The 13,868-nt window shown below is 37.3% G+C and overlaps 1 protein-coding gene across 1 annotated transcript in view; it reads right to left on the reverse strand.

Annotated features, from left to right (window-relative positions):
• LOC129118032 (dynein axonemal heavy chain 5-like) overlaps positions 1–13,868 on the reverse strand; it is a 148,188-nt gene that overhangs the window by 57,262 nt on the left and 77,058 nt on the right. Inside the window, exons 52-60 of the mRNA XM_054629186.2 lie at positions 12,505–12,711; positions 10,938–11,267; positions 9,476–9,682; positions 9,146–9,388; positions 8,373–8,527; positions 6,014–6,678; positions 4,557–4,837; positions 3,982–4,197; positions 1,244–1,411 (exon numbers count right to left, since the gene is read on the reverse strand). Coding sequence (XP_054485161.2) covers positions 1,244–1,411; positions 3,982–4,197; positions 4,557–4,837; positions 6,014–6,678; positions 8,373–8,527; positions 9,146–9,388; positions 9,476–9,682; positions 10,938–11,267; positions 12,505–12,711 — 2,472 coding nt within the window. The remainder of the gene's footprint in view (positions 1–1,243; positions 1,412–3,981; positions 4,198–4,556; positions 4,838–6,013; positions 6,679–8,372; positions 8,528–9,145; positions 9,389–9,475; positions 9,683–10,937; positions 11,268–12,504; positions 12,712–13,868) is intronic.

Consider the following 13,868-nt stretch of genomic DNA (forward strand, 5'->3'; position numbering starts at 1 on the left):
CCTGCATACTTTACACCTTTGCTCCCTCCCTCCATCTGTCTTCAGTTTTTAAAATATTTTTGACTGTTGCTATACCTGACAATAGGCACCACTTTGCCAAGATATGTTTCATCTTTTATCAGCTACAGTGTGACAAGAATGAACACAAAGCTAAATTTATATGTAATCCTAAATCATATATATTCAAATAAAAACTACAAGAGCACGTTTTCAGCTTTCAGGATTGCATTTGCATATAAAGCCACTATTTCCCCAAGGTCTTGCTCCCTTTTATAGTTCCCAATAGTATCATTTCAAATTCTGTTTTCATTAGTGAACATCCCATTATTTGAAAAGGAAATAGTTAGATATATATCACAAAAATACAGCACTCTCGTGAGTTCCTTGAATAAAAAAGAATATGCTTTTAACATATTTGAATCAGATCTGTCTAGGTACACTAAAAGATTATGCTGAAAATTTTGACTGTACCATTGATACAGTGGCTTATTCAATAAGAAACAAAACACGAGTGCAGTGGAAGCATAACGGATTGGATGTATTTCTTCAGAAAAGAGCCATAAAACTCACTGCAGGAGCAATGACTATAAATCATTACATAAATATGCAAAGACCCTTATTTTCAATGTGCTCACAAATGGAACATTTCCAAGACAATAAAGCTATCTGTAGGAATTCATACAACAGTGGCTGATCCCTTTCTAGTTCAGTTCAATGTTTCAACAGAATTCTATACCTCACAACTACTTTATTACATATGTACACTTGCACGTAGCAGTTTGAAACTCCAAAATATTTTTAGAGAGATGAATTCTAGCTAAATTCCTTAAAGAATGTTTCTATGCCAAGAGTGATCTCTCCTCTCCTCTCCCAGATTCCGTCATGACCACAATGAGTGGGTTCCTTCCCTGGCCAGTAGGACTGAGGAGTTTTGTTGAAGCCATAGTGCCTGGCACCCACTCTGAGGGCAGAGAAGGTATCACTATCTCCCATGCACAGCTAGACAGGTTCTGTAAAGAACCAACTGAATGCTTACTGTGTTCACACAAGTTAAAGCTGTACCACGGGGTAGTTGAGTGTAAGGGGAAAAAGTTGCCAGGACATATTAAACCTCTGTGTGCTTGACTGAGCAAACGGGTGTGAAGAAACAAGAATCTCTTTTTTTAACCAAAATAACATGACATTGTTTTTCCACTTGACTATAGTAATCTCTCAAAAAAATAAAGTTATCAATATGAAATACCTTTAGAGGAAGAACTTCTTTATTAATACCATAGAAGTAAACCATTGCTTGTGTCCATGAGCAAAGACCTGCTACATTTCCACACACTTTTTTAGCAGTCTCAAGATTATAATCCTCCATATCCAAATAAGGCTCTAAAAGCTCCACAGTTTCTTCTGTAATTGAGTCCTAGTCAATGGAAAGGAAAAATTATTTTTTAAAATGGATTTTTGAAAAAGGTCTGCTTCACAGAAAAATTTTCTTTTTTAAAATCATGGGGTATCACTTCTTCCAGAATAAATCAACAAAGCAATGCTGCTGCCTTTCACTCTTATAAAGGACAGATTAGTAGTTTTTGTGTACCTGTGAAAATAACTCCTACTTCCATTGCAACAGATTGAATTGAGTTGGCATTTAATACCCCTATTTGACACATTTACAGATGTTCCTAGTGCTCGTAGCTCCATGACAACTTAAGCTGTTCCAAGTTATTGCTGCTACAACACTGCACTTTCTTCTCCTTCCCCCTCAGCCAGATGTCTTTGACCCATCTTTAATACCCTCATCAACACTCAGTGATCTGGTCTGGAAACTGTTATGACAGAAATATAAGTCAGAAAACTACTGATTAATTTTCTTCTAGCCTAGTTCCATAAACAATCTCACCATGGCATCAGACAGGCACTGGTGTGAACACAGCTAAAGGAACCAAACATGCGAGTTTCAGAAGGAAAAGGGTGAAACTGCAAGGCACTGTCTTCACTTCACTGAAGCTAACCCTTTTCTTTAACCATGAAAGAAATTTCTTTCAGCTGTTATTCTAATCCCAGGGTTTTTTTCCCCCTTTCACAATCTGCTGAGAATATGAAAAGCCAGATCTTTGATGGTGGTTAATCTATAATTATGTAAGTGTCAGAAGAAAATGGAATTCATCTCCTTGAGCAAGGTAGAAAGTAGAAGAGCTTATACATGCTAAAAATGACTGCTTAACAATAGACATGTTAAGAATCTTCCCTTTTTTTGGCAATGTATTAATGCCTTTCTTTTAATGCATCTAAAAATCATCCACCATTCATACTGTCAAGCAATTTACCCTTTTCTTGTTTTTCTGCACAGCAGAAAGGACTGCCTTGTATTTATCTGATCTTTAGCTACTCTAATAAAAAAGACATTCACTATATTACTCCCAAGATCAGCCACGGTGATGTTTTCACTGTGATTGTTTGCTGAAATGTAAAATAGTGGTGGACAAAAATTTTGACTTTTTTATTCTCCAACTCAAAATAATGAGCTAACAAGCTGGCAAAGGTGAAGCAAAGATCAATCAGCAGTGGCCTAAAATCTCTGCTCAAAAGCTTGGAAAATGTCATGCTTTTCCTTTTAAGTAATTAACTTTGAACTCAATGAACTTCCTCATCACTAATTGTTATTGCCTAAAAGATATTAGGAAAGAACAAAAACCTCACAAACAATTAAGCTGTGCGGTCTACTGAGACACAATGAGCTTTCTTGTCATATATACTCAAAATGAGAAATAGCATGTGAAGGACCTCATGAGGCATTGAAGTAGTCCAATATTCTACTCCATGTTCACCGGTATCACTTTCTGCAAGAGCTCAGTCCCACAGAAATTGTTCTGACTCCTCTGAGCTAAATGTGCTGCCAACTACCAGCAGGAATACATGCACTATTTATAAGTGCCAAAACTCTGGAAGTCTCATCAGACAGAAACTTGAGTAAGGAGGGCATAATTAGTCCTTGCTCTCTTAAAACTAATTTCCTCTTTCTGTTTAGTGGAGATAGCACTTGGAAAAGTGACCAGACTGACAGCCCCAGGAAAAAATTGTCTACAGAGGCAGTGCAAGTTTCCACAATATGGCTCTCTGGGAGAAATGGCTCCTGGGGATAGTGAGAAGGATCTTCACAACAAAAACACTTCAGCAGCTTAGAAAAGGCATCAGAAAAATGCACAGCTAACTAGATTTAAACATTATTGTACAAATGAAAGTATGTTCTTCAACATTACAGGAAAGTCAGATTTTGCTGAAATCTGCTCGGTCTCCTGGATTATAAAGTTGGGCTATGATTCTGCCATTTCATATTCCACCCTAGGTCTTTTTCTGGTCCAGCTACCTGTGACATCTTTCTTCTCTTCCCTATAGAGAATGTTCCCTTGTCTCACAGTTCAGTGAACCTTGCAAAAGTTTCTATTTCTATTTCCTGATAGAAATAAAAACCTGTTCACTTTTATTTTTCTTACAGTTGATAATAAGATTATTCTTAATTTCACTATTTTTCTTGTGAAAGAACCCCAAAAGTTCCCCAATCCTCTCATTACCTTTCCTGCTCATTTTTTTCTTATTTCCTGCTAGCTCCCTAGCAAATTGGAGACAGAATTGTCAAGTGCCTTACAGGCAAACAGGCCTGGTATCACTGGAGAAGGTGAGCCATTAAAAAGCCAAGAGTGGGCCCTTTTAAGGCAAATTCCTACTCAGAAGCAGGAACTGCCTGAATAAGATAACACTCAGCTTCTCAAGATTTGATCTAGTGCTTGGGATACTGCTGTCTGCTAGAAGCCACTGCATAGCCCAGGAGAAAAGTTACTGAGACAATGACCCATGAAAATGAAGAATAGTCACAAAGTATCTGCAGCTATAGATAGACAAAACTGTTTCAAACCTCCTTTGATGGTAGAAGACACTTTCATGCAAACTCTGAAGATGGTTATTGAAACAGTAGTGCCCCTATTAATTACTTGCCTTCTGAAAAGTAAGCAGCATGCTAAGAAATCCTGAATTATTCATTAGCTTCTGAGCCTCGGTCCATGATGGCTTCACACCTGGGTGTTCATGATCTAGTGTCACTGAGTCTATTTTTCTTTGGAATAAAAGCAGTACGCAGTCCATGATCTGCATGATCAGGTGAGGAGGTTTACCCAGTTTGCGAACAGTTGCAATGTCAGAAGGTTTTATTGTCTGAAAAGTTATAGAAGAAAATAGTCCATTTATCTAAGCAGTCACTCGATTGCAAAGAATGGTGTTCTTTTGGGAGGACTGTACAGGTATTGCAATTGCTGTAGTTTTGCAGGTCCCTCAGAAGCACTACTGCAAAAAGTCCTTAAAGGTAGTCCCACTCTATGACTGGTTTACTACAGTAGAGTACTGCCCATCTTACCTCTTCCCCTCTTCAGTTTTCAGGGCTTTTTCTACAAGGATTTACAGGTTAGTGCCATTCTTTCAATCCCCTATATCCTCTCAAGTTAGAAGCATAAGTCATATTATTGCACATAATAATTATGAACTACACGCATGCTCAGAATATATTTGCTTCTGACCTGCAGGGCTGCCTTGGCTTCTTCCAGTGCAGGTCTTGCAGCCTCAAGCTTCTCTTCTGCTGCTGCTTTATCAATGGCAATGTCATCCACAATAGCCTGAGCCTTGTCTTTCACTGTTTGCACCTGCATTTTAACTTTTTCTGCAGCGTGGGCTTTCATAGTTACTTCCAATAAAACTTCATCAGCTTTTTTTGAGGCTATAGCCAAATCTTTCTCCTTCATAACCAACTCTTTGGAGAGCTGATTTACAGAAACCTCAGCTTCCATCAGTTTTGCAAGACCTGTAGTGGACAAATTCCATTTTAGCAACAGGAAGACCTATGGAGAAAGTAACCTCAGTGAAGCAATGTGGATATTTAAAATAAATCACTCAGATTCATATTTAGGAACACCAGTGAGTAATTCCATTGATTGAACACCAAAATTCAGCAGGGGATTTTTTTTTTTTTTTAATGCGTAAAACCATTCAGAATCCATCACTTGATCACTTATTTATGTTCTTATACATGAGAAGGAGACTAAATATTAAACACATGCTCAAAAACATTAGCATGGAAACGACAGTCTTAAGAATTGTGTGTGAAATCTCTGAAATCCATGAGAACATGAAAAGTACTAGGCTGTACTCTGTACAAAACCAAGAGGAGGAATCTGGCAATGAAAGCAAAGACACAAGGAGAGTAGGCTGAGCTTCTAAATTCAACATTACATGAAGATCCAGATGAGATGGGGGTAAAAAAACCTAAAGATTCTCGAGCAATACAATGCTCCAATAATTTGAACAAATTATGAGAAAATCTCTCAAGTATAAGCATCCTTATATATAAATGCATGTCTCTAAATGTAAATGCATCATATATATCTTTCTAGCTCGAAAACCCCCACATTTGCTCTTCCAGACAGCCAGCCACCCTTTACCTTTGGACTTAGGTGTATATAGGGCAGGTCTGCAATTTAAGTTCACATTCACTTCCAAATAGCATTCAGTTTAGGAGACTCTTTAATTGTTTACCATGTATGACCATGTGCAGAGCAATGTTTTTAAAATTGTACCTTTGGCATATACCTGTTTCTTTAAAAAATTCTTCAGAGGGACTGAATATGAGCACTTAATTACCTTTTTTCAGATTTATTCATGGCATGCTTACATGTGAAAACTAGGATCTCATTAGTTCCTTGTCCTACATACACGTAAAAGCAGGAGTTTCAAATATTTTAACTGCTAACTAATACTATTTCCAAAACTCCTCTTTAATCTGCACATTCATAAAGTTCATGGAAACAAAACCTCTGCACATTTTGTAATCACACACAATACAGCTGAAAATATTTGAGTCTGCTTCCAAATTAATGCAAGCTCACAATCTAAATCCATGCTTTTACATCCTTTTATTCAGATTCTTCTCATCCTTTTAAAAACAATGAAAGAAACAGAAATCAAGAAGCTTTTACAGTACCTGTTCTCATGCGTTCAGACAAACTTCCAAGACTGGCAAACTTCTCTTGGTAAATAGTTTTGTAACCTCCAATGAAGGACAGGTAAGATTTTGGTGTGACAAAAGTCCGTCTCCTATATCGTTCAAAGTATTCAATGCATTTTTCAGCTACAATATCTTGAATTGTTCCCATGGTGTTAAAAACACTCTGTTTCACTTCATCTGTACACTCAATATGGTAAGAAGCTAGAAAATGCTGTGCAACTGCTATAAGAGCATCTTTTGGCCAGTGCTGGAACCAGTCTATGGTACAGCCTGAAATCAGACCTGGAAATTTGAGTGCATGAGTTCTGAATTTTTCCCCAACAGGAGAAAAACAAAGAACCACGTGCAGGTTATTCCGAACTCGAGCAAGAAAGTAATTATAAAGATTTTCACCAGTGGGACTAAGCCTTGGATACTCCTTCTTCATTGCTGGAATCAGGTCTTGTGTGATTTCACCTATTTCATCCCGTGCAAAAAGATTTGAGACTTCACCTGAAGCCAAAACATTGTTCATGTACTCAAGAAAAGATTCATCTCTGACTTCATTGTCCGTGAATATAAAGACAACACCCTTTCCTATTTGACCTGCAGTGCGGTACAACATTTTCAGATCATCCAAAAGGTTGTTGGTGGAATATGTTCTGGAATAAAAAAGGGTTAAGGAAAGAGAGAACAAGAATTAGAAACCACCTTAGGAGATATGTATCATTTGGATCAGCTTCCTTGAGGCAAGAAAAAAAAATCTGGATAAGAACTTAATACCATAGCTCCTGATAATATTTTTTTAGGTTTCTTTTTCATAAACATTTTCCCAAAGTGAATGATCAGTAATATAAATCATGTGAAATGAGGTGGAGCCAACAAAATAATGTCCTGGGGAAAAGTAAGGTGAGAGCAATACTATATCTAAGGCAATTTTGATGCTGTTTTGTATCCCCATGGTTTGCAGATGTAAATTCTTTATTAGAAATAGGTTAATACAGCTGGATTAAGTTGTCAAGTAGGTTCTGATAACTGTAACCATTAGGTAAATACAGCTGGATTATCTTCTGAAGATATTGAGAGCAGGTTTAAGGAAATCATTAAGAGACAAAAGAGAATGAAACTGAGGGGTTTATTGCATTATATGGTTTAACTAAAATCAAGCCCTAGAAATTATGTTTGAACATTATCACTTGGGCTGATCAGCTCTTCTGCAAATGGAGACCATGACTGGTTCTGTTGTTATGTGTCTTATAGCTGGTGCACACGGTAAGATTCAGATAAATCCACACAAATTCAACTACACATTTCAGATTGTGCAATATAAAATGACATAAAGTAATGTTAATAAAATGGCAGATTTTGTCCCAAGCCAACTAGAGCTGAAATTAGAAACTTCTTTTCTTTGTAACCAGTCTCTTATTTCCAAGAATCTCTTCAAAGTCATAAGTAATTTGTGCAATACACACATGACCCATTCTTCACATATTAAATATGCCACACAGGAAGTGTCCCAATTCTCTTTCAGCTCCATCTTATTTCTGCTCTATAAATACCCATAAAGCAAGCACTTCAGAGCTTGAAAAACTCTCCAGCTCTTCTGTTTGTATGTGTTGGCTACAGATATTATAGTGATTTGTGGTATTCTGATAGGAACATAAGAATTTCTCTACTGAGTCAGAATAGCAGTGTATCTGGTTTAATAATCTAACACCAGTTATGGGAAATGATACTTAGAGACAAAACATGACCCAGCATCCACTCTTCACTGCTAATTTCATTCTTCCTCCTTCCATATTCATTGCCATTATTAATATTTGTCTTATTGATCTTGGAAATCTAGGGATTCTGTTCTATCACTTTGAGTTTTTTGTTTTCCTCCTTGTTTTCGTTCTCAGTGTTCCATTCTTCTGCTTCTGGGACACAGGAAGAGATTGTGATATGTCTTTCTTTATCTTTCCTTTCATCAGAAGCCTCATAACATTATTCATAGACCTGATATGTCTCTCTAAAGAATACTTCTCAGCATTTTAAATAGTTTGCAAAGGAGAATACACTCTGCTGGTCTTTATTACTTAGCCCTGTAAACCCTATGTCAAAAGAGACAAAGAAGGAAGGCAGTAGTACTCCCTTTCACTTCAAATTTCTATAAATTAAAGAATTTCAGCACTACAAAATATTAAGTCATTAACAGAAATTGCCATAATGCAGTTTGTCTATATAAGACTGGAAATATCATTTAGAATGAGGGGTAAAATGTTTGAGAGTTTTGCATTTCTTTAAATTGATTGTGAAGAGTTCATTTCTATGGCAAATTAAGGAGCAAATGTCCATGCACACTGCATTGTGTTACCTTGTTAAAGTAATCTGAAAGCTCTCGTGTCCAGCAATGTATGCTGCTAGTCTGGTCAGACTCTGCTTTCCAGATCCACCCACACCCACCAACAATGCATTTCCTTGTGGAGTACGAATAATCCGTGATATTTTAATCAAATGGATGATTGCATCCTGTGTATTGAGAGAAAAGGGGATGAAGAGATGCAAAAATGATGCATTGTATAATCAACTAGAGGCATGTCACCAAGCAGCTGCTTCCCAACAGCTAGATGGCTTCTCTGGAGCCTAAGACTCAGTCCTGTACTCCTCAAAATCAACAGGAGATTTCCCCTGACTTCAGTGGGCAGCAGGGCTAGCCCAAGAGAAATGTCCTTGTATCAAGCTTTTAGGAAGCAATGTCATATGCAGTTTGTCATCAGCAGGGCTGAAGGCACGCCCCTTAGGGGACAGAAGGAAAAGCAGAAAGGACTCCTCCAGCCTTTTAGCTGACCTATTTACAAGCTCTCTAAATAGACTGACAAAAGCAAAATACAACTGCACTATAGGCATTTCTTATTCAATGCTGTAGTCATTCTATGAAACCACTCAAACTAAAGTTGAAGAAAGCATTGTGCATCAAGACCTTTGACAAGGAAGTGGAAAGCAAGATGACATACACAATGTGTATAAACAACCTAGTTGTTTTGAGCCATCTCCAAAATAATGTGATAGAAACTTAAAAGACCTATGTATCACTAAGTGCAAAAGACTAGGCACTTTCTGCATTAATACAATTACAAGCATTAATACCTTGAAAAATACTAAATCCATCTTTGATCCTCTGATAGTTTCATTGTACTGTTGCATGAACATCTGTAACCTTTCAGCCAAGTAATCCAAAGATGGGATAGGCTCATAAATTTTAGGAGCCTTCAACTCTGCAAGATCAGGCTCATCTACAGCAGTCTCCGGGACATCACGCAAGAAATCCACAAAGTATAATTCCGTGCATTTATCTCCAAACACATCTTGACCATGTTCCTCAGAAACAATCTACAACAATGCATTAAGGATTGCATTAGTAATGAAATAGGTCATTGGCCTCTTTTTGTGGCAAATACTAAAATACTATTTGCTTACCTTCCTCATCATATCTTCAAACCAGTCTTTATCACTTTGGCTGATGAACCTGTCTGCAATAACACGTCTGCACTCATGTTGGAATAAGGCTACCAAAACACCGATGCTCTGGCAGACATCAGAAGTAACTGTAAGTATTCCTTGCCAAATACGACTGAGGTCTCGTAAATTGAAGATGTAATGAAATTTAGCTGGAGTTGGTAACATCTACAAAATAATGTCATAAGCTATATTCAAATAACTGCTAAATGAAAATATTTTCTACTTATTATTAAGTGAAAGTGAATGTGGATATTTTCACAAACTTTGGTCTTGCATTAAAGCAGAAATACATGCTTGGCATTTAAGAGGCAACCGTAAAATGAAGAAACTACAGTAGCAACAACCATCTCTTTAATTTCACATAGATTTAATTTGAGTTTCTTTTAATGTTTTGAGTCCCAGAAACATTGGAAGGGTAGCCAATGATGGCACTGAAGATCACAGTAAAAATGTCAATTCTTCCAGATCATTTCTGCTATTCTCTTTTGTCCTTTCCAAGAGCATCTGAGGAAAAAGTTATGAGGGAAGGGAAGGGAAGGGAAGGGAAGGGAAGGGAAGGGAAGGGAAGGGAAGGGAAGGGAAGGGAAGGGAAGGGAAGGGAAGGGAATTTGAGAAAACAGTATTTGGGAAAACATTTACAAATTAGCAAAACCTTCATTTTCTCTAGGAAAGAAAGTTAATTAGCAGTAATAAGCACCAATTCCGCTATTTCTCTGTGTAAAGCAAGTGTAGGCCTACAGAGAGGTGTTTGTGAAATTCTGACCAACCTTTTCTGGACAGGAATTTAACAAATCCCTGTCTTTCCACCACTCTCTTCCACTTTTCTCAGAAGAAGAACAAATTTGACATACATTTCTATGCTGCAGTTTTGTTCTTTTTAAATTTTATTATATACCTAATATTTTTTGTCTCTCTCAAAGCAAAATTTGCCCAGAAATTGCAGTCAAATGTTTTTAACAGTCTGTTTGAAATGGAAAAAGTTAATATTTATAAATTACTAGATATCAAAGTTTTTTTCTAACTGATTCCCTCTCTGCCAAATTTGAATTCTTCCCTAACATTCAGATCTTCAAAGCTTCTCATAATCCCAATCAGCTTTACAGAAGATTCCTATCTAATTTTTAATTTCTGGTTCCTTGTGTTCTCAACATTTTCTCAGCTGGAAGATCTCTCAGTCTTCCTATCAGCTATGTCTACTATGTTATATGTATATAATGTGATGCTTATATCAGCTACAGAAGACACTGCATTAGGATTTTCATCGATAACTTGGTGCTCAGACCATCCAATTCAGAACAGAGGCATCAGCCAGCAGTTTCATCCACAGGTCACAGCTTCACAATATGAACTAAAAACACACACAACAGTACAAAAGGTACAGTACAAAAGATGTTTCAAGGCTTAATAGGTGTAATTTTACCTTTGCTTTTGTCATTTGCCAAACCTTTCGACTTGTAGATACTAATGCTGAAGCCAGTTTACATACTTCTGTGGGGAAATGTCGTTGTTCACAGAAATAGCCTTCAGCTATTGTTTGAAATATCTTATCAATAGAGGAAGTAGAAGGCAGTGTGCAGTTGAAGATGGTGAACTGGCGTTTCAGGCGCTGGGGGATGTCGTTCCGACCTCCTCCAGGGTGAATCATAGCAGCTACAAACTGGATGTCAACCACATTCGTGAATTCCCCTGGCTTCTCCAAATTGTAGAAACCTTTCTGCTCCATCAGCTGCCTTACAATCTCATTGGTGATCTAAATATAACCAGAAACAAAAAAAAAGGAATGGAGGAGTTAAGTGTTTCTACTTTATGAACATGCAATCTGGCAACCAAGCACTCAGATGCAGTGCATTGGCTGCATGTAAGCTTCATGTGCTGGGCAGTTGTGGGCATGAAGTCAGATATTCAACTGAATTTGGATAATTTCAATTTAAGAAAAGGCATCACTTTTAATTTTCAATCCAGACTATATCTCCAGATTGACACAGGTGCTTAGACAGTGACAAAGAACAGTTAATTTAGCACAATGTGAAGTCACATGTCCACTTGTACAGAGACACTGAGTATAGAGCTACACTGGAAGCAGGGCAATTGCTTTTTCTCAGCAGAATTTTTTTCTTTTTTTTAATTTAAGTCATATTTTCAGAGTATAGGTCTATAAGTATTCTTTCATCAATACCTCAAGACAGCTTGCTAGTCTTTAATGTCAACTGTGATCATTAAATTGTTTAGGTAGGATAGGATCTTATTATTGAGTCCAACCATTAAACTGGTACTGCCAAATCCACCACTAAGCCATGTCCCCAGGTGCCAATCTACACCTCTCCTAAATACCTCCAGGGATGGTGACTCTACCACTTCCCTGGGCAATCTGTTCCAGGGCTCAACAGCAATTTTGGTGAAGAATTTTTTCCCTAATATCCCATCTTAACCTCCCCTGGTACAACTTGAAGCCATTTCCCCTTGTCCTGCCAACACTGACCTCACTACAACTTCCTTTCAGGTAGTTGGAGAAAGCAATAAGATCTCCTCTGAGCTTTCTTTACTCAAGGCTCAACAACCCCAGTTTCTTCATAAGTCGTGTTCTTTAGACCCACCACCAGCTTAGATTTCACATAATAGTAACTACAATTTAAAGTCAAAAGCAGATCAAAGAAAAATCTCTGAGTGTTACTTGGATTTGCATGCTTCCTTTCCCAGACTGGTTCTCAGGACTGCACTTTGGAAATCCTACTAGCTTTGTATGCAACCAAAACAAAAGGGTTAAATACTACAGTGATTGCAAGTAGCTTCACATTGTCCTTAATCGTTTGGGACTGACATTAGTCATGTCAAAAACTGGCTTGGGGAAATTGGTTTTAGTAAACATATTTGTTCTAACCCATGTTATGATACCTTTTTTCTAACCTATCCCATTTTTTCAACCCACAGATCAGTATTCCCATCAGCAATAACGGTAATACCACCAACTCCCAAATGTTAATATTTACCTGATCACCCCATTCATTAATCAGAGGCATGTTGATGTCATCAATAAAGACAGTCATTTTCTTCCCTGCTGGAGGACCATGTGTAGCACCCATTCTTTTGCCTATGTAACTTTCTATGCTCCTTTGGAACATATGTGGCAGAGTTGCAGAGGAAAAGTTTAGGCATTTGGTCAAGTGAACATCAGGATCATACTTGCTTGTGTAATTCTGCAAGATAAATCACTTTTAAAAGCACATCAGTAACTTCAGGTGAACTAAGACAAAAGGAGACACAGATGCTCCAAAAAAATCAGCCCTCCAAAAATCTCAGTCCTGTTATTAACTTCAAAGTCTAGAAACACAGTTTATTTAAGATAAATACACCATCTGCAACTTGAAATTCAAACAAATTGTCAGTTAATGTTTTGCATAAAATTTTTAAGGATTAAAATTTATAAGCTCTTAATAGACTTCACTAAGTATTACAACAAGTAGATGTATGCCAGCTCAAGATGCAAATAAAGTTTGCACTAGCAATTGTCAGGGTTTTTCTAAATTTAAGATGTTAGTGATGATCCATTACAGCAGACTGCAACCAATAAGAGAAAAACCAAATCCATTTTCATGTGTAAACTACAAAACCAAAACTCTTAAAACAAAAGTAGTATAAAGGAATGGCAGTGTAAAATTAAACCCAGCTACATCACATTTACTGATAGTTATCTTCTCTTAATGAAGAAAGCAATCCTTGAATTTCATGAATATGTACAATTCCCACAGCTGCTGACGATGCCCCAAAACAACCAAGTTCCAGTTTTCATATTTAGTGAGGTTTTATAATAAAAATGTGTAACCCTAGAGTCACACCGAGGCATATATAAACATAGACAGAGAGAGAGAGTGAGAGTGACAGAGAGAGAAAGAGAGCATAGGAAATATTTTGCTCAGGAGAAGTCCTGCAGCTTACAAATAGCACTAAAAAGTCCATAATTTCCAACATAATTTCTTTTTAAAGATTTGATTCTTCTGCAATGATGATGAAGTTGAATATAATTTAAATTCTCATCTGTATAAGAGGGTTGACTAGAAATGTTCCCATTTTGGTACCTCAGCAAAATAAACCTATATCCTTGCTGATGAAATGCTCTAAGAACTCCAGTGAGACATACACTCTGTGTGACAACAGAAAGGAAGACACAGCTAGATGCTCTCAAAATATTTTGATGAATGTTGTTAATTTTGTTGATACAGTGATAGCAGTTTATCTGCTATCACTGTATCAACAAAAAAAAACTGGAGCAGGTTTGCTGGCAGGACCTGTGACACCATGAAGAACTCCATGGTGGAGCAGTTAATGAAGATCTGCAGCCCTGGTAAGAACTGTG

Source organism: Agelaius phoeniceus, chromosome 1 (assembly GCF_051311805.1).
Source record: "Agelaius phoeniceus isolate bAgePho1 chromosome 1, bAgePho1.hap1, whole genome shotgun sequence".
Classification (NCBI taxonomy): domain Eukaryota; kingdom Metazoa; phylum Chordata; class Aves; order Passeriformes; family Icteridae; genus Agelaius; species Agelaius phoeniceus.